At 49.5% G+C, this 19343-nt stretch overlaps 1 protein-coding gene across 7 annotated transcripts in view; it reads left to right on the plus strand.

The window, feature by feature from the left end:
- Positions 1-803: 803 nt before the first annotated feature.
- ATP6V1C2 (ATPase H+ transporting V1 subunit C2) overlaps positions 804-19343 on the plus strand; it is a 53290-nt gene continuing 34750 nt past the window's right edge. For 6 of the 7 annotated variants that reach the window (XR_006815052.1, XR_006815053.1, XM_045979002.1 and 3 more), the window contains exons 1-3: positions 804-865; positions 1993-2147; positions 4138-4205. Coding sequence is in view for 4 of the 7 variants with exons in the window: in XM_045979002.1 (XP_045834958.1) it covers positions 2019-2147; positions 4138-4205 (197 nt within the window). In the remaining 3 variants the exon portion in view is untranslated. Of the gene's footprint in view, positions 866-1992; positions 2148-4137; positions 4206-19343 lie in introns of those variants that run through there. The other variant, XR_006815054.1, reaches the window with a different exon arrangement.

Here is a 19343-nt window from a genome sequence, read left to right on the forward strand (position 1 = left end):
AAGGAATTCTTCAACACCCCCCATCGAAGATAATTCTGAGATTTTCATCTTTCCCAGAAACCACTGAAACATTGTCCACAGGGAAGGATACGCTCCCGCTTCCTCCTCTTACTCCAGAGAAAATGAATTCTCAGAGCTTTTGTTTAACAGTCCCAGGTTAATTTCTGGGGTTTCCTTTTTTTTTTTTCCAACCAGGATGGATCATGAACCCACACCACGGTAATGAGACCCTGACTTTTAAGTCCCTCCTACATCCAGGGCCGTTTCGCAGGGCGGTAAGGTGAGGTGGGCGCGTGGGACCGGGAGAGTTTCCCTGGCGACCCGGGCACACTCACACCCACACGGACAGGAAGGCTTGGTCCTCTGCCCAGGTGCAATCCAAAAACAGAGGTGGACCTGTTGGCGCTTCTTCCCACAGATCAGTGCTCTCGCCCAGAGATTCCCGAGCCCCCGTGCTGGGTCACCGCAGGGTGGGGGTGGAGAGCGAGGCGGCGGCCGCGGTGGGGGTGAGGGGCGGGCGTCCCCGGCCGGAGGACTTCCCCTCGCCCGCCCCTCTCGGTCGTCCCGGCCCCGTGCGCTCTGCAACGTTGTGGGCTGGAGACCCCCCCCCCAGCTCCGCCCCATGGTCCTCAGAATCCCGCCGGCACCCACCTCCCCACCCCGCCGCGGGTGCACCCTGGGCTCCCGCGGCGGCCGCAGCCCGGCCCCGTATGCAAATACCCGAGGCGCGGGCGGGGGCCGCCTCCCCGCTCGGGATAAAAGCCCGGGGCGGGGCGCCGCGCAGAAGCCGCTGCCTCCCGGGAGCCGGCCGAGCGTTCCGTCCCCGCGCCCGCCTGCTGCACGCCCGCGCGGCCGCCGGCTCCCGGTAAGGACGCGCGGCGGGGTCGGGGACGCGGGGCGGCAGGCCCGGCTCCCCCGCTCGCCTCTGCCTACGCGCGCTGTCCCCGGCCGCGCTTTCTCCGTGGGAACCAGGGAACCCGCGCCTCGGCGGCGCCCTCCCGGGGCCGGGCAGGTGGCATCCCCGCAGCTTCTGCGCGTGGGGCCGGTTTGTCGCCAGGCCATCAGAGGCGATACCCAGAGGAGCTGCGTTGGTAGTGCGCAGGGTCAGGAGCGACTGGGGGGTCTCGGCGTGGAGGGAGATGGGAGGCAACAAGAAGAGCTTCCAGGACTGGTCTCTGACCTGTTTTTGCCTGTTTTCCCCCGTAGCCCTCGTAGCTCTCCGTGGCGCTTTGCGAGGCGCTGGGAAGGGAGGAGCGGGCCAAGGGGAGAGCGGTGTGGGCGTGTGCACGTTTGAATGAGCAGAATTAATCGCCTTTGGAAGCTGCGGACCCTGGACAGAAACTGCCAGGCCCCGCACGTAACGCAGCTCTGCAGAGCGGACACCTGTTGTTGGGGAAAAACAACTTCAGTAGTTATCCCACCACCTTTTTTTTTTTTTTTTTTTTCTTATTTGGGAAAAAGAGTTTTTCTGAAGTGTTTTTAAAGCTAGCTAGCACCATTCTCAGGGTTGATCAGTTAAGATCTGGGGTTTGTCTGAGCTGTTCGGAAATTCCCTCCTTTGCCCCGTCCTTCACCGCATCGTGGAAAGTACAACGTGGAGAGGAGGAAAGTATTTCAGGGGGCCCCACGCGGGGCTCGCTGTGCCCGCCCTCTCCCGTTTGCATTATGGTGTGAGGAGAGGGGGAAATCGGCCTCTCCCCATCCCTGTCCCCCAACCCTTAAAAACCAGTCAGAACCACCCTAGGGATGGAGCCCTGAGGGCTTTCAGAGTGAGATAAGAAACTGCAAGTTCCTTTGTGCCTATGGTGTCCTTGGAACTGGAGAATCTGATTTGGAAGTTCGAAGGGGCAAAGTATGGGAAAGAATGGGAAACCGGTAAAGGCAACACATCCTGGAGAGGATTAATTCTGGTGGAAGGGAGGGGTGAAGGGGTAGAGATATTTGACGCTTGTCTCCTCCTGTTTCTGTGTGTGTTGCTGTGGTTCTGGTCAGTAACTGGATAAAAGAAGGCGAGAAGCATGTCGGAGTTTTGGTTAATTTCTGCCCCTGGCGACCAGGAAAATTTACAAGCTCTGGAGAGGATGAACACCGTAACCACCAAGTCCAACCTGTCTTATAACACCAAATTCTCGATTCCTGACTTCAAGGTAAAATTGCTAGAGTGGAGGAAGGAGGTGATGGGTTGGGGGTGGGGGGTGGGGGGGGTCTTCTGGGAAGCCAAGGAGACATAACAGGGCAAAGACAGCGATGCTGATCCTCAGCCTGGGGCTGAAGATGGACCGGGCAAGTCAGTGCTCTGGATGGGACTTCATGCCACAGCCCAAAGTTGGTTGTGGTTCCTGAGGACTTACAGACCCAGGACAGAAGGAACAGGGAGAGATGGGTGTGGTGGGTAGGACCGCCGGTACAGTTTAAACGTGCAGGCTTGGAGAGCTTCCGCCTTGGTAGTACTCCCGACCTGGGGCAGGGTGGGAAGTTTCAGGATCCTTCTGGTTCTGGTGGGGAGGCAGGAAGGGAATTTAATGATGGGTGGGCAGATGACAGAGAGATGTGACGGCAAAGAGATGGGAGGCAGGAGACTCTAAGGGCTGGTGCAGTGGAGAGCAAAGTTAAAATGAAACAAACAGGAAAGAGGAGCAAGGCGTGCACGGTCCTTCTGCTTCAGAAGAGTGGAATTGTTGTCGTGCTTCCCAAGACTGTAAGTTTCCAAAAGGAAGATGATTGAGGCATTTCTCGATGACACCTGTGCAAATGTGCTGTGGCTGCTGGAGGGATGGCCCCAACTGACCAGGGGCAGCTCTTCTCGAAAACTGCCATATAACCTTTCAGACCGCAGTCTGCCCTCTGTGCTACGAGCTGCATCCTCAGCACCGTAGTCCCTGGGGATGCTGCTGTATGTGCTGGTGTTTACTGAGCCAGCCACTTTAAACGCATCATCTGGAATCTTCCAGTCCCAGGTATAGATCAGGAAGGGCGGAGAAAGGAGACCAGGGCTGCAGATCTGGTCATTGGCAGCACCTGTTTCTGAACCCATGTGTCGCTGCCTGTTTCAAACCTGCCCTGTTTGTCCCGTGACCCCCACTGTGAAGGTTAGGGAATCAGCGAACACGCAGCACTTTGTGTAAGGCAGCATGTCAGACGGGAGGGAGCAAAGAGAAGAGACAGGATCCTCCCCAAAGATGCTTAACGTCAAGTTGCTTGAAAAAAAGCAGCCTCACTTACTAGAGATGCCTGGGCCTTCTTACTTCCTAAATACCTTTCTTAAAGTATTTTTTTAAAGTATTCTTTTATGAAAGGATAGCTGCCACACAGTGTTAATCCTGATTGCTTTTTAATGCCTGACTGGTGGTTGATGACATGAAAACAAAGCCTTTCCTTCTGGTTCTGTAGACTAGACCGGGAAAAGAAAAGGACTTGCATGAATGAGGAGGTGGGAGAGGGAGCCGGTCTTCTGCGCCCCCAAGATTATCGTTAGTAAGAGGAAAGAAGAACGGAGATGGGGGTTGGTTGGACATCTTGAAGAAGAAAGGCTTTATTGTAGAAACAGCAATTTCTTTCTTTCTTTTTTTTTTTAAGAGTTTTATTTATTCGAGAGAGAGAGAGAACACGCTGGGGCCTTTCGGGGGCAGAGGAAGAGGGAGAAGCAGGCTTCTTGGCTTCTTACTGAGCAGGGAGCCCCGTGCGGGGCTCATCCCAGGACTGTAGAATCATGACCTGAGCCAAAGGCAGATGCTTAACTGACTGAGCCCCCCAGGCGCCCCAGAAATGGCGGCAGCTTTAACTTGCTTTCTTGGTTTCCCCACAGCTATAGGGATGAATCCCATGACTAGCAGACCGCCATTCTAAGAAGAAAATGAGCTGGGGTCTCACAGTGACATAGTGGTCCCTCCTTCCTCTGGCAGAAATAGCATAGTTTATCCTATTGGCAGAAATAATAATAACAACAGTAATAGTAATTTAAAAATTCCCCAACCCACTGCTTCTCTTAACAGCCCTTCCCAGTATCCAGTTCGGCCACTGACCAAGAATAACTAAGGGGAGATGGAGGTTAGAGAACTCTTTGTGCTGTTGCTGAAAGTGACTTCACACTCCCCTGCCTTAAAGCGTGAGCCTCTAACCTCTTTACCATCTTTTTAGGTGGGGACCTTGGATTCCCTTGTTGGCCTCTCCGACGAGCTGGGGAAACTCGATACCTTTGCTGAAAGGTAAACTATTTCTTATTTACTGCATACAAGTGAGAATTGGACAGTGTTATCAAGGGACACAGTGCTCTTGCTTTGGCTGAGCCCGTCTTGTCCAATCCTGGTCCTAAAAGTCACATAAGGGCATCGGGTCGACAGCAGCACTTGGGGGCCCTTGAGTAGTTTGTTTGTTTGTTTGTTTTTTTGCTGGAGGCAGCGTTTTTTCGGGGGCCACCTTCAGAATGAAGAACACTATGTGGCATAAGGTACTGAAACTTTTAGAAAAATAATTGAGCCATTTCCCTCCAGGCTTTTATATTTTAAGGTTCTTGGTTTGGTTTTGTGTTTGTAGTCCTATAAGCACATTGTAAAAGATTCGAAGGACAGACGGAAGACTATCGAATGACAGGAAGTTTCCCTCTCGTCTGGTTTCCTCTTTCCTGTTCCCCCATTTCCCCTCTTTGGTGGCAACATTATTATCAATCTGGGGGGTACCTTCTGGAGACAGCCTGTACGTGTACCACCAATATGAGTATATTCTGGAAAGCAGGTTGAGAACAAATGATAGCATCTGTCCCCCCCCCCCCCCCCCGCTTGCTTTTCTCTCCTAATCCCATATCTTAGACATAATCTAGGGTCAGTCCATATCTGGATTTTTCTGTTGGGCTGTATTATCTCGACTAGAGGTGCCCTGATTTACTAGTATTTCTCTATTGATGGACATTTAAGTTTTCTGTCTTCTGCTATTCCAAACAATGCTGCAGTGATGGTCTTTTTTTCTATTTCTTTGTACACAGCCGGGAGTGGGATAATTAGACACTGAAATGCTGGGTCAAAGAGCATTTGGATGCGAACCTGTACAGATATGCCCACATCACCTTTCCAAGGAATTATTCCCATTCCCGTTCCCACAAAAAGTGTGCGTATGAGGATAGTTTAAAGTCTTAAAATCATTTATTTTTTTCTTAAATTGTTACCAGTCTGGTGCATAATCACTGGAAAATACAAATGGATCTTAGAAAAGCATGAGAAAGAAAATACAAAACCCCAGTGATTACACCATTTTGAGAATGCCACTGCAAGTGATGTTCTGTTGTATTTGCAGTAGGTAAATCCAATTTTTTCTACAGAGATGCTTGCATTTATTAATAATGGTGACATCATGTTATACATATTTTATAACTTGCTTTCTCTTCATATCTTTTTTTTTTTTTTTAAGAATATTTATTTGAGAGAGAGTGAGAACGCTCACATGAGCGGGGTAGGGGCAGAGGGGGAGAGAAAATTCTAAGCAGGATCCATGCTCAGGAAAAGCCGCAGTAGAGGAGGCCCCAAGAAATCTTCAAACACACAAAGATAGAAACAGCACTTACTTCACACTGAAAATGCACATGTTCAGGCCCCACTCAGCTAGAAGGGAAGCCCAGAAATGTATTTTTTTTTTTTTTTTTTTTTTTTTTTATGGGGGAGAGAGGCAGAGAGAGAACGTTAAGCAGGCTCCATGCCCAGCACGGAGCCCAACATGGGGCTCGATCTCACGACCCTGAGATCATGACCTGAGCTGAAATCAAGAGTTGGGTGCTCTCTCAATCATCTGAGCCACTCAGGCGCCCCCCCTTCATATCTTTGGATCTCACCGTTGACTGTTCACTAGTGTTACACCACGGGGATTTGCCATAATTTGTTTATTTGGGTGTTTTTAAAAAATAATAACCCCTAGTTTCGGTGCATCTGGAAATGCAGTGCTTAACCAATGTTCCCACTTGATTGAAACAGAGTGGAGGTAGATGAGGAAAACAGTCCAAGCAGGCAGGTCATGACTGGGACACAGACCCGGGGCTGACCGGTTGATCTCGCTGCCTCTGTAGAAGGCTTCAGATTCGCGGGGCCTGTGGACGCTCAGGGCATTGGTGATGTGATGGGTCAGCTGCCTTTTTCATGCATTTCCTGGGAGCCCTCGTGGTCACACTGGGAGGATCCTTCATCAGCAGATCGGGTCTGTGAGCTAGAAATGAGGTGTTCTGGGTTCTGTTGCTGTTCACCTGCCCCCTTCCCTGGGCATGAAAGGAATGCTTTGTTAGTGACATTTTGCTACCTGTGGGATGTTGCTCTGACCACAGAAAGGCAGTCCTGGCCATCAGTTCCTGGGCAGCGCCCCGTCTTTGAAAAAGAAAACGAAACCTTTGGCTTTCTTATCTGTAAAATGGGATAATAGAGAACATCTCTGTGCTTTCCCAGAAGAATGAAGGGGAGTAAAATCATGTTACATCAAGTGTTACCAAATCCTAGGCCACATTCTATGAAAAATTAACGTCCAAGAAAAAGTGGCCTGATCTCTGAACGTCAGCTTCTTTCTTAGCTGTTCTGCTCCACGGGGAATTGGGTCTGACAGCTGCTCCGGAGGCCAGCCCCCTGCCCTCCGCAGGAGATGGCTTTCCCAGCCTATTGCAGAAATGATAGCGAGTCATCATTTTCTCTTCCTAGACTTTTCTAGACGCTTCTAGATCTTTCTTTGCTACCAATTGTCTGCCCTCATGCAGGTCCGAGAGCCTGTTTCTTATGCCCCGAACCCTGCCTCCTCTAGCTCTAAAATTCTGTGATCCTACATTATTATTTCCACCTTCGTTTTTTCCTTTGTGTTTCATTTTGCCTTTGTTTTGATGCTTGTCCTGTTCTCTCCCTAGTGGTTGCACAGTTTGCTTGCGCTGGTGGCATGGCGTATGTTTAAGGAATAATATAAAAATGTGTGCGCTGGCCAGGTTTAGGCTATCATTGTGAAACAGACAGAACCCATGCGAACGGAGGTGTTTTCAAAAGCCAGGGCTAGGTGTGGTGAGAATGGCAGTCGCTGTGCATTGTTTTATTTTTCCTTGTGGGCAGATATTCTCAAGAACCTTCCTACAATGGGGGGCGGGGAGGAAAATGGTGTGATCTGAGCTCCCCTTATTTCTAGCATTTCTTTACTTCCAGGGGCCAGGGTACTTTGTCTTAGAGTTAATGCTGGGGCTTGGAGTCAGGTAATGGGATACACCAACCCAGGGGCTTCGTCTTTGAAATGCCCTACCTGATTCTTTAGACTTTGAAATGCCCTACCTGATTCTTTAGAGGGGACTTCGCTGTTGTTAGATAAATAAATGCTGGCCGGTTCTGTAGCCCAGGCAGCGCAAACCTGTCAGCACAGCCTCTGGCCAGGAGAACAGAGGAGGGACAGGAGTTTTCAAGGTGTATTGTTTCCATATCCTTTTATTATTTATTTACTTGGGGCGCTGGAGTGTTTTTCCATGTAGCTGGAAGGCAGGTTTTGCTTACTGCCTTTTTTTTTTTTTTAATTCCCCCATGCTCCCTTTGTTAATTTACTTTGTACTTACCCTGTAATTCATGAACATGGGAGAAAACAAATGATTTTATCTTGGGAAAAAGCCCCCCCCCCCCACCATTATCAGTGTTTGAGTTCTTCTCAGTATCTTCGATTCTTTTGCCATGCGGGTTGAAATACTACATTTCACAGGTTGGCACTCAGATACACCCCACGGTTCCTGGGGTACACTGGTGACTGTCGCTTGCCCCCCGGCCTGTGGAACAGCTGGTGGCTTTTCTTTATCCCGGGGTTCCTTGAAGTTGACTGCAGGTTAGCTCCAAGATGTGGTTGGCAGATTATGTATCTGAGTGTGCATGTCCGATTAACGGTGGGTTCTTCCAAGGGCGTTCCAAAGAGACGCAAAATACAATTTAAAACCTTTCCCTAGTTGCGGGACATTTCTCCAGTTCATTACAGAGTATACGTTGAATGCCTCTTAATGCTGTGTGCCTTTCTAGACTCCTCAAAGCTTCTGGGCGGTCCTGCCCTAGGTGTTTGCTGTTTTCCTGCTCTCCCTGGTGTTTCCAACCTCCCCCTCCCTGTCAGACCCCACGAACACCTGCTCACGCTGTTCGGCTCCCCCAGACTCTTCTCCCAACCCTCCTGCCTTCAGACCTGTTCATCTCCCCTGTCCTGGTTCGCTTCTCCTTCATTGCACTTTCCACAGTGCCCTTGTGCGTTTCCTTTTTTTTTTTTTTTTAAATTTTTTTTTTTTTTTAATTTATTTGACAGAGAGAAATCACAACTAGGCAGACAGGCAGGCAGAGAGAGAGGAGGAAGCAGGCTCCCCGCGGAGCAGAGAGCCCGATGTGGGGCTTGATCTCAGGACCCCGAGATCATGACCTGAGCCGAAGGCAGAGGCTTTAACCCGCTGAGCCACCCAGGTGTCCCGCCCTTGTGCGTTTCCTTGTGGCATCATCTGCTTAAATATCAGCCTCCCACCTAGACTGTCAGGTCCCCGAGGTTAGCCACTGGCACATTTCGATCCTTGCACCTGTGCCGTTGTAGACCCTCCAAAACCAGCTGAACGAATGAATGGAAGAAAGAATCCTGAACTGTTAGGACTGCACAGACCCTTAGAGATCGAATCTAACCCCTTCGTGTTCTAGATGAGGAAACAAACATGCCCAGAGAGACGCTCCCAGAAGGAGCTAGATGGGCTCAGGGCAGGAGAGGAAGAATAGAGCCTTGACCCAGATCCACCGATCAATCGTTGGTTTTTTTTTTTTTTAAATACAGACGTTTTAATATGTCTTAATCCTCTCTTATTCATTGCTCAGATAATTAACATTGGCATTTTACAAAGTATTTGTAAATATTTAAAGATTTAAATGGTATAACAATCAAATGGTATACAGAGGTAAAAAAAAAAGAAATGGTTCCAGTTTATTCCAAGAGCTTTCCCCATAGGCAGTCCTTAGGAGGGTTTTGTATATTTCCTTCCTTGGTAAAACAAAACAAAAATACACATACATTCCTGCTCCAGCTCTGATATTTACAAACCTGGAAAGACCTTCTTGTGAGATATCTAAAAGCACAGATTTTTTTTTTTTAATTTAGATATATCCCAAACATTTAGGACGGAACATATCACATGGTTGGTGCAAAGATCCTGTTGATAATTCATTGGAGATTACAGTGAAGTTGGGGGGATTAACGTCCTTATCGTTTTGAGTATTGCCATGAGCACAGTCCCTCTTCCAATTGGCTTAATTTTTTTTCTTGTTCCTCTGGAAGAGCGCTTTCACGTTTCGGTCAGCAAAGGTCCAGCACAGTATCTCGTTGACTCTTTCCCCCCAATTTTATTTTTTATGTAGTTGCTATTAGAAATGAGAATTTTTCTTGAAATGTTTACTGTTTAGGGACTCCTGGGTGGCTCAGTGGGTTAAGCCGCTGCCTTCGGCTCAGGTCATGGTCTCGGGGTCCTGGGATCGAGTCCCGCATCGGGCTCTCTGCTCAGCGGGGAGCCTGCTTCCCTCTCTCTCTCTCTCTGCCTGCCTCTCTATCTACTTGTGGTCTCTCTCTGACAAATAAATAAATAAATAATCTTAAAAAAAAAAAAAAGAAATGTTTACTGTTTATAAATGGGGATTTCCGGGGTGCCTGGGTGGCTCAGTGGGTTAAAGCCTTTGCCTTCGGCTCAGGTCATGATCCGAGGGTCCTGGGATCGAGCCCCACATCAGGCTCTCTGCTCCGCGGGGAGCCTGCTTCCTCCTCTCTCTCTGCCTGCCTGTCTGCCTACTTGTGATCTCTCTCTGTCAAATAAATAAAAAAAAAAGGAAACGTATAAATGAGGATTTCCATGTTTTTTTAATTTATTTTTTTATTTTTTGGGATTTTCATGTCCTTTTTTTTTTTAAGATTTTATTTATTTATTTGACAGACAGAGATCTCAAGTAGGCAGAGGCAGGCAGAGAGAGAGGAGGAAACAGGCTCCCTGCTGAGCAGAGAGCCCGATGCGGGGATCGATCCCAGGACCCTGGGATCACGACTGGAGCCAACGGCAGAGGATTTAACCCACTGAGCCACCCAAGTGCCCTGGGATTTTCATGTCTTAATTTCATGACCCACAATCTTAACTGAATTTCCTTATTGAAGCTAAGGTGAGAGGTGAGGGAGTCTGATTCCAGCGTCTAGAATTAGGGTTAGGGTTAGGGATAGGGTTGGGATTAAGGGTTAAGGTTAGGGTTAGAGAGAGTCTGGCTCCAGAGTCCTCTTTTTTTTTTTTTTTTAAGATTTTATTTATTTATTTGATAGAGACACAGAGAGAGAGGGAACACAAGCAGGGGAATGGGAGAGGGAGAAGCAGGATTCCCACCGAGCAGAGAGCCCGATGCAGGGCTCGATCCCAGGACTCTGGGATCATGACCTGAGCTGAAGGCAGATGCTTAACTGAGCCACACACATGCCCCCGGAGTCCTCATTTTTTTTTTTTTAAGATTATTTATTTATTTATTTATTTATTTATTTATTTATTTGACAGACAGAGATCACAAGTAGGCAGAGAGGCAGGCAGGGAGAGAGGAGGAAGCAGGCTCCCCGCTGAGCAGAGAGCTTGATGCAGGGGCTGGATCCCAGGACCCTGAGATCACGACCTGAGCTGAAGGCAGAGTCTTTTTTTTTTTTTTTTTTTAATTTATTTGACAGAGAGAGATCACAAGTAGGCAGAGAGGCAGGCAGAGAGAGAGGAAGGGAAACAGGCTCCCTGCTGAGCAGAGAGCCTGATGCAGGACTTGATCCCAGGACCCTGAGATCATGACCTGAGCCAAAGGCAGCGGTGAGCCACCCAGGCGCCCCCAGAGTCCTCATTTTTAACCACAATATTAAGACGAGTCAGTTGTATGACAGCACAAAATTAGAAAGACATACTGGTGTAAGAAGGATGACAGCTTTGTAAAAAGAATTTGGAAGTTTCACTCTGTTCTCCGTCTTCTCCACATTGTTCACACAGTGTCCACTGGCCACATGGGGCTCGAGCACTTGATTGGTGGCTTGTTTGAAGTGAGATTGTAATGTAGGGAACCTCAGATATCGAAGACTTAGTACCAAAAAAAAAAACAACCCACAAAAAACAAAAAAAAGAAAATCCCAATAGCTGTCGAAACAATAATGTTTTTGATATTGGGTTACATGAAATATATTACTGAAATTAATTTCACTGTTGTTTTTTCTAATGTGGCTACTAGAAATGTTTAAGTGACATGTGGCGCGGTTACATTTCTGTTAGCGCTGGGCTGGAGCTCTAGACACTCCTTCTCAAACGCAGATGAATGGCCTGGGGATCTCGGTAAAGTGCGGGTTCTGACTCAGTGGGTCCAGGCTGAGCCTGGGACTCTGTGTTTCTTACAAGCTCTGCACTTATCCTCTGCTGTGGGTCCACGGACCACACTTGTCACTCTACCTTCAGCCTACTTAAATCAGTGGCTCTTCACCCGCAGTGTGCCCCAGAATCATCTGGAAGACTTGTTAAGAAATAGATGACGGGAGGGGCGCCTGGGTGGCTCAGTCAGTTAAGCGCCTGACTCTTTTTTTTCTTTTTTTAAGAGTTTATTTATTTATTTGGCAGAGAGGCAGGCACAGAGAGATTGGAGGAAGCAGGCTCCCTGCCGAGCAGAGAGCCCGATGCGGGACTCGATCCTAGGACCCTGAGATCATGACCTGAGCCGAAGGCAGAGGCTTAAGCCACTGAGCCACCCAGATGCCCCAAGTGCCTGACTCTTGATCTCAGCTTAGGTCATGATCTCAGGATCGTGAGATTGAGCCCCGCGTTGGGCTCCGCGCTAGGCATAGAGCCTGCTTAACGTTCTCTCTCTGCCTCTCTCCCCCCATTAAAAATAAAATAGGTTCCTGGGCTTCCCCTCCAGCTGAGTGGGACCTGAACATGTGCATTTTCAGTGTGAAGTAAGTGCTGTTTCTGTCTTTGTGTGTTGGAAGATTTCTTGGGACCTCCTCTACTGCGGCTTTTCCTGAGTGTCTCATGGGTGCCTCCGATGAGCATTTTCTCTTGTTCCCATTGTCTAGAGCTGGTGGATGTCTGTAGGAGCCGCAGTTACAATGATTTTCGTATCTGCTCTGCCCATGCTTTCATACCTGATGGTATTTTCCGCTCTGGCTGGAGTCTTGAAGATGATGACAGTTGTCCCTCCATGGGGGGGGGGTTGTCACTTGATGGTGTGTGTGCCTGTTTGTCTTGTTTTCTGTCCGGAGTGCCACACGGCCGCACTGGCGACGGCCTTTCACCCATTCCTCGTTGTGTGCCAGGCACTGTATTAGGCGCTTCTCATTTCTCTGTTTCCTCACAAAATCTCCGCCACCGCCCGGTGAACCGGGTGAGTATCTGCTCCTTACAGATGACAATTTCGTCGTTCCCCGAGAGAAGCTGCTTTGGCAAAGTCGTGTAGACGATGAGTGTATCAGGCCTTCACCAGGTCCGCCTGCTTCTCTCCCTGCCTCAGCCAGAGGCCGGGGACAGATGGCAGTTGGCTTCCCCCTCTGCCCGCCTGCCCGGCCTTCATCCCTTCCTTCGGGCCCTGCTGTGACACTCTCTGCTTTGCCTGATGTGACACAGGCCCTGAGTCCCCTTCCCCCACCCCCGGCTCTGGCCAGCAGAAGTCCCCGGAGGGAAGGAATGTGGGTCGTCTGCTTTATATGCATCAGGCCTGGGTCAGGGGCAGCCGGAGGCAACATTGTGAAATCCAGGAAATAATCTTTCGGAGGCCAAATGTAGGCGAAGACACTTACTTCCATCCTAGATCTTGAGCAGCTCCTGGGACCCATGGCTCCACTCGCGTCCGGACCTCAGCCCGACCACGGCCACTCGGCCCTCGGTTGGCTCTTCACACCTCAACTGGACGGCAGCCCCTTCGACTTTTCTGGTTCTCAAGAGCTTCAGGGGCAGCTTTAAATGGCTCTTTTTAAGAATTGGCTTCGTGTCCTCAGTGAATGTCATTCTCAGTAGACCGAGTACATATATGGAGTCTCTGTGGGGCCCTTCGATGTCTCGTGGGCCCATGGACCCGCTGCCCAGGCATTCTGGTGTTCCCTCCGGGTCCGTGGTCCACTTGCCACTCCAGTAGGGACAGAGTCCTGTGGGCGCCACCTTCCAAACTTGGCCCGTGTCTATCACTTCTCGGCGTGTCCCGCGCCACATCTGCATGCAAGCCACCTTCTGCCCTCTCTTGTGTTCCTGCAACACACTCCTCCTGCCCCCCACCCCCCAGCCCTGGTCCCCACCCCGCCACTCTCCCCATGGCAGCCGGAGTGCTCTTTTTCAGAACGCCCTGTCACATGACTTTGGTGCTTAAAACCTTTCTGTGGCTTTCCAGTGCCTTCAGTATAGAATCCATGCTCTTGACCCTGACTTCCAGAACCCTAACGAGTCAGTCCTTCCTGTATGTGTCTCCCCCCAACTACCACCCTGGCTCCATCCTGCTCTGGGTCACGCTCAACCTTCCCTTGACCTGGGAGGCCCCCCACCCTCCGGGGCGGCTTCCTCCTTTGACAGGCCTTCTCCGGCCCAGCCGTCAGCCTTGTCCTGCCGGGTCGTCCTGTTCTGATACCCGCATTCCATATGTCACTATTTAATACTTTTCTTGTTTGTCTTTGTCTGTTTCCTGTAGAATATAAGCCCCAAGAAAGCAGGTTCTGGAACAGCGCCTGACTCATAGTGGGAGTTGAATAAATGCATACTGAACACATGGGCCTCCTCTGCCTCATCAGGAGGTCATGGGCCGCCTCCTTCAGCCCATATGATCCCCAAAAACTAGAAAAAAATACAGAATCCCCGGGGATTCTGAATGGGTACATCTAGGGTGGAGTCCCAGAACCTGCATTTTATTTTGTTGTATTTTATTTTATTTATTTTATGTTTTTCCTGAAGATTTTATTTATTTATTTGAGAGAGAGCGAGTGAGTGAGCGAGCACGGGGAGGGGGCAAAGGGGGAAAGAAACTTACGCAGACTCTGTGCTGAACGTGGAGCCCGACACAGGGCTCCATCCCGTGACCCTGAGATCATGACCTTGGGCTAAAATCAAGAGTCAGACGCTTAACCAACTGAGCTACTGAGGTGCTCCTCAGAACCTGCATTTAGGGGGGTTCAGGGTGATTCTGGGCAGGCAGGCTGGAGATGTTGAGGACTCTGGCTACTGTTACCAGCCATGACCCCGTTTAATCTTGACGCGCTTCAGGGCACTTTATCTTCAGGCCAGGGTCTCTAAATGTATATTAAAAAGTTGATAATAATTTTTTTTCCCAAACAGGTAATACATTTACATGTATCCCAGATTAAAAACAATGAGAAATCTCCCCTACATCGTCCATGCCCTGGCTGACCCCTTCCCTGCTTCCCTGGTCCCAGTTTAAGAAAACCAGGGTTACAAATGGTTTGGGTACATTTTCGGTGCTTCCTGATGCCAGCGCAAGGCAATTTCAGTATATGTTTCTCTCTCCCCTTTTTAAACACAAAGTAGTCATCTACACATGCTGCTACCGATCTTGCTTGTTCCCCCCTGAGCAATATGTCCTGGGAGATTTCTCCTGTTGGTTCATCCGGAGTTGTCTCTCTTTCCGGGCTCCTTCGCATTCCACTTGGGGCACGTACCCTAGTGTATGAAGCGGCCCCACAGGTGGACCCTGGCTTCTTGGTGTTTACGGGGAAGGGAGCTGTTACCAACGGTGCCGCGTATATAATCTTGGTGCCTGAACCGTTTCTTCGCGTGGAAGGGTGTCAGGTGTGCCTGTGGGGCGAATTCTCAGAAGCAGACTGCTGAGCCGAGGGTCATAGGCTTTTGTAATTCTGATGGACGTTGCTGGATTTCTGTGCATTGGCCATTTTGCATTTCCGCCCGCAATGAAGAAGAGTCTGAATTTCCCTACAGCTTTCTCGTAAAATGTGTTGTCAAATATTGGGTTTTCATGAACTCGACAGTTCAGAAATGCTCCTAGAATATAGTAGCTTTTTTGTTTCTTTTTTTTTAATGGCTCTGTTGAGACATGAATGACAAGCAGCGGAGAACAAGTTTTCAAAGTGTACAATTTGCTGAGTTTTGAAATAGACACATCAGTGAAACTATCGCCACAGTCAAGATGACGAACATATCCCTTCCCCCGAAAAGGTTCTTTGTGTCCCTTTGTAATCAATTTCTTTCTTACAGCTCCGCCAGCGCTCGTAGACTTTCTGTCACTATAAGCCTATTTGCGTCTTTTAGAACATTTATACAAATAGAATGATACAATGTATACCCCTTTCTTTGGTCTGATTTTCCATTCCACATCGTCATGTGGTTGTGTCTATTAATAGTCATTTCTTTTTGGTTTTGTTTTGAAGATTTTATTTATTTATTTGACAGACAGAGATCACAAGTAGGCAGAGAGGCAGGTAGTGTGGCGGGGGGAGTAGGCTCCCCACTGAGCAGAGAGCCCGATGCGGGGCTCGATCCCAGGACCCTGAGATCATGACCTGAGCCGAAGGCAGAAGTTTTAACCCACTGAGCCACCCAGGTGCCCCTTAACAGTCATTTCTTACTGCTGAGTTGTGTTCTGTTTTAGGGATGAGCCCCTATTTACTTATCTATTCAGCTGTTGGGGGACATTTAGACACCTTTCCAGTTTGGGACATTTATTTATTTATTTATTTATATATTAGAGAGCGCGCACGTGTACGCACGCGTGCCTGTGGGGGCAGGGAGTAGAGGGCGAAGGAGAGAGAGAATCTCAAGCAGACTCCCATGGAACCTGTTGTGGGGCTCATTCTCATGACACTGAGAGTGTGACTTGCACCAAAACCAAGAGTCACACACCCAACCAACTATGACAGCCGGACACCCCAGTTTTGGACTATTAAAAAGAAAGGTGTTGCGAACATCCATGTGTACTTCGTATTGACATATATTTTAATTTTTCTTAGGTAAATATCTATCCGTTGAGGCAGCTAGAGTCTGGGACACATGATGTGCGGGCACACACATTCCCTTTGACCCTCAGCTCTTTGGATTGCTTCCTGAGCCCATGGGATGGACATGGCTTGGAGGAAGGCCACACTGAAACCTTCTAAAGCATGGGGTCCCATGTGGTCCCAGAACCTGGCCCCCTTCTCACGGGCTAGGCCTGCTATTTAATTGCAGTGAGTACTTAGTGTTTTGTAGACATAGGGAATACTGAGTCGTCGTCGTCGTCGTTATTTTTAAGGCAATGGCCATTCTTTGGAAAGCTCACATTCTGGGAGATGCAGTAGACGAGTAAAGAGATCATTTCCATCCTGTGTGATGCGTCAACAAAACAAAAATGGCGGTGGACTGTGTTGGCTCTGAGGAGCACTGGTCTAATACCCACTTCACGTCATCAGCACGAGTCCCCCCCAGGCAGCATTTGCCGGGCATCTGTGTTTTTTCCAGGAAGCACTGTATTTTTGCTGGAGCTGGTGGTAGTACAATTAATAATTTTTCAGAGATCCGTTTGTTTTGATGGAGTACCCAGATGAGGAAACCAGCACTACGACAGTATCGTAAGTGATGTGGTGGAGGGAAGTTTCTAGTAAGCCCTACGAGGGGAGCGGCTCTGGTTTGTTCACAGCTATCTCCTGATGATACCGCCTGGTACGTCGTGGACACAATATGTTTTTTACTGAGCGCAAAAAGCAACATGTATTGGGCGCGGTGTCACCCAACACTGTGTTGTGTTTGTTAGGGGTGACTTGGCGCAAGGAGGGGCGCTTGGGCTGTTACAATGGCGAGGGGCACCGGGCGGGTCTGGAAGGCTGGTGCGGGAAGGGCAGTGGCAGGCGGGTAGACAAGTAGGCTGGACAGGCAGATGTGCTCCTTGTAGACTCTGCCAAGGAGCCTGAGCGTCAGTATTTGAACTTCTTAGGAAACCGCTGACCTGGTTTAAATACTATGATTTGCTAAGCTGTGTAGAGTCAGAGATTTGCCTGGATGCTGAGGGCGGGATGGAGAGGAGGGGGCCAGATTAAGAGAGGCAAGCAGAGAGGAGGCTATTGAAGGAAACGTGGAGAAAGATGGTGCGGTCTGGCTGGGACTGTGACCCAGGGCAAGGCTCGGACAGATTTGCGGTAACTAGAGAACCTGGCGGAGACGGAAAAGAAGGGAGTGGAGCCAGGGAACTTTGGAGAAGGGGATGACATCCAGTGGGAAGGGCCATAGCCGTCCTTGGCATTCTCCTCTAGGCTGGGTCTTCGCCTGCAAAGCCAGGAGAAAGGCGGGGCATGTTTTTAAAAATTAAGATAGAATTCACACACTGGAATAGTCACCCTTCGATGTGCGCTGCTCATCGGTCTCCATTACATTTGCATCACTACCACCTGGTTCCAGAACGAGGCCATCATCTCAGAAGGAAACGCCTTACCTGTCAGTCACCACTCACTCCCTCCTCCAGCCCCCGGCCTCATCCTGACCCATCCACTCGCCCTGCCCCCGGCCACTGGCCACTCAGTCTGCTGATTTGCCTGTTGTGGGCCTTTCATGCAAATAGAAAGCCTGGATATTTTCAGATAAACCAAGAGAGGAAACTCACCTTCCCTGCATATTTGCCCTGAAATGTGTATATTGACGGGGACCCCTAGAAGGTGGGTGACCACGAGTCCTGGAGGGACACGGAAGCCCCAGCCACATCCACAGCATTGAGAAAATGTTTGCCTCCGCAGTCTGTTGCTTTCTTCTTCTTCTTTTTTTTCATTTGAGAGAGAGAGTGAATGAGAGAGAGGGCTCAAGCCGGGAACGGGAGAGGCAGAGGGAGAAACACACTCCCCATTCTGCGGGGAGCCTGACATGGGGCTCAATCCCAGGACTCTGGGATCATGACCTGAGCTGAAGGCCGATGCCTAACCCACTGAGCCACCCAGGTGCCCCTAGCTTTCTTCTTATTTAAAAAAATGATCTCTTAGTACAAACGGACAAGGGATTTAAATGAGAGGTTTAAAAAAAAAAGTTTTAAAATTCAGTTTATTACTCTAAAGTCGGGGTCTTGTTTTGGCCCTGGTCTGCTGCCTAAGGGCTATGTGACCTCCCAGAGTTCCCCGCCTCTCCTGGGTCTCTCCAGGCCTGGGTAAGTGGCTTCTATTCTAGTCACCCTTCCCAGGCAGGACCCTAATGACCCTCGCTTTCTTTATCAAAGACTTTCCACGCGGGAGGGCTTCTTTCATTTGATTTCTCGTGGTAATGAAACTCTCACTCCATTCTCTTATAGAAATACCTTCACATAAATCTTCAGCTGATTTTTGGCCACGTCCTGCAGCCGCATTTCCCAAAGTGGAAGGACTGGTTCAGAGGATACGGGCACATTTCAAGCTGTTTGTACATAGCGCTAAATTGTTTTCCAATGAGGTTGGGAGGCCGCGCTGTTTCATCATCCCCCTGTCAATGCGGTGCCCTTAGAAACTCCTGCGGGCTTACCTGGCTGAATGCAAATGACGTGTGCTGTTTTAGTGTGGATTTCCTGGTTCAGCAGCAAGAGGAAGCATGTTTTCAGGGGCTCACCAGCCATTTGTCGTTCTGTTTCTGTGGTCTGCCTGCTCTGGCCTTTGCCTGTCCATCCTCTGGTTTGGGGTGGGGCTGTAGGTCGCACAACTCTGGGGGGCGCTCTTCACGTTGTGTGCCCTGGGCCCCGCTCGGTGCGAGTGGGGTCCCTGCTGTGGGGCCCGGTGCCCAGGCCGCTTGGTGGATTGACTTTTCTGGAAAACACTCTAGAACTCAAATTCCAGTCTCCCTTCCAATTCAGATGCTCAGAAGACTGCCCTGTTACCCGGAAAAGCCTGCTGGACCCCAGAGCATGTCAGTAACACTTAAGAACCAGGGGCCTCCCTTGTCCCTGGCCCTTCAGGGGGTAAATTTTCCCTGAGGATAGATGGGCTTTTGACGAGAACCAAGGATGACCCGCCGAGGTGTGGGTCAGTCGAGCTACAGGAGGCCAACTTGGCCAAAGCGAATTCTGTTTTGAGTGACAGACGATTTTACGAAATGGCTTTGCACACAGTAAGCAGGGGGATCCCCCCGAAGACGGAAATATCCGTCCATTCCTGCCACTTCCAAAGCTTCTAAGAAGCAAGGCCAGAATTCCAAGCATGGCATCTCTGAGGCCAGAGTTCCCCAGTCATCCCAGGCTGTTCCAGAACCCTCCAGAGCCTTCCAGAGAGGGCAACCTTCTCAGAGGCGTCACGGGACCTTTATTTTTATTAAAAGAAAGTCACAGAATCACAGTCCAGTCCCATGTTCCTGACAATTGCTGCAAGGCATGTTGATTCCTTTTTCCTTTGGCTCAAGAGGAAGCAGGGACAACAGAGCAGGTGAGGTG

This window comes from Meles meles, chromosome 15 (assembly GCF_922984935.1).
Source record: "Meles meles chromosome 15, mMelMel3.1 paternal haplotype, whole genome shotgun sequence".
NCBI lineage: Eukaryota > Metazoa > Chordata > Mammalia > Carnivora > Mustelidae > Meles > Meles meles.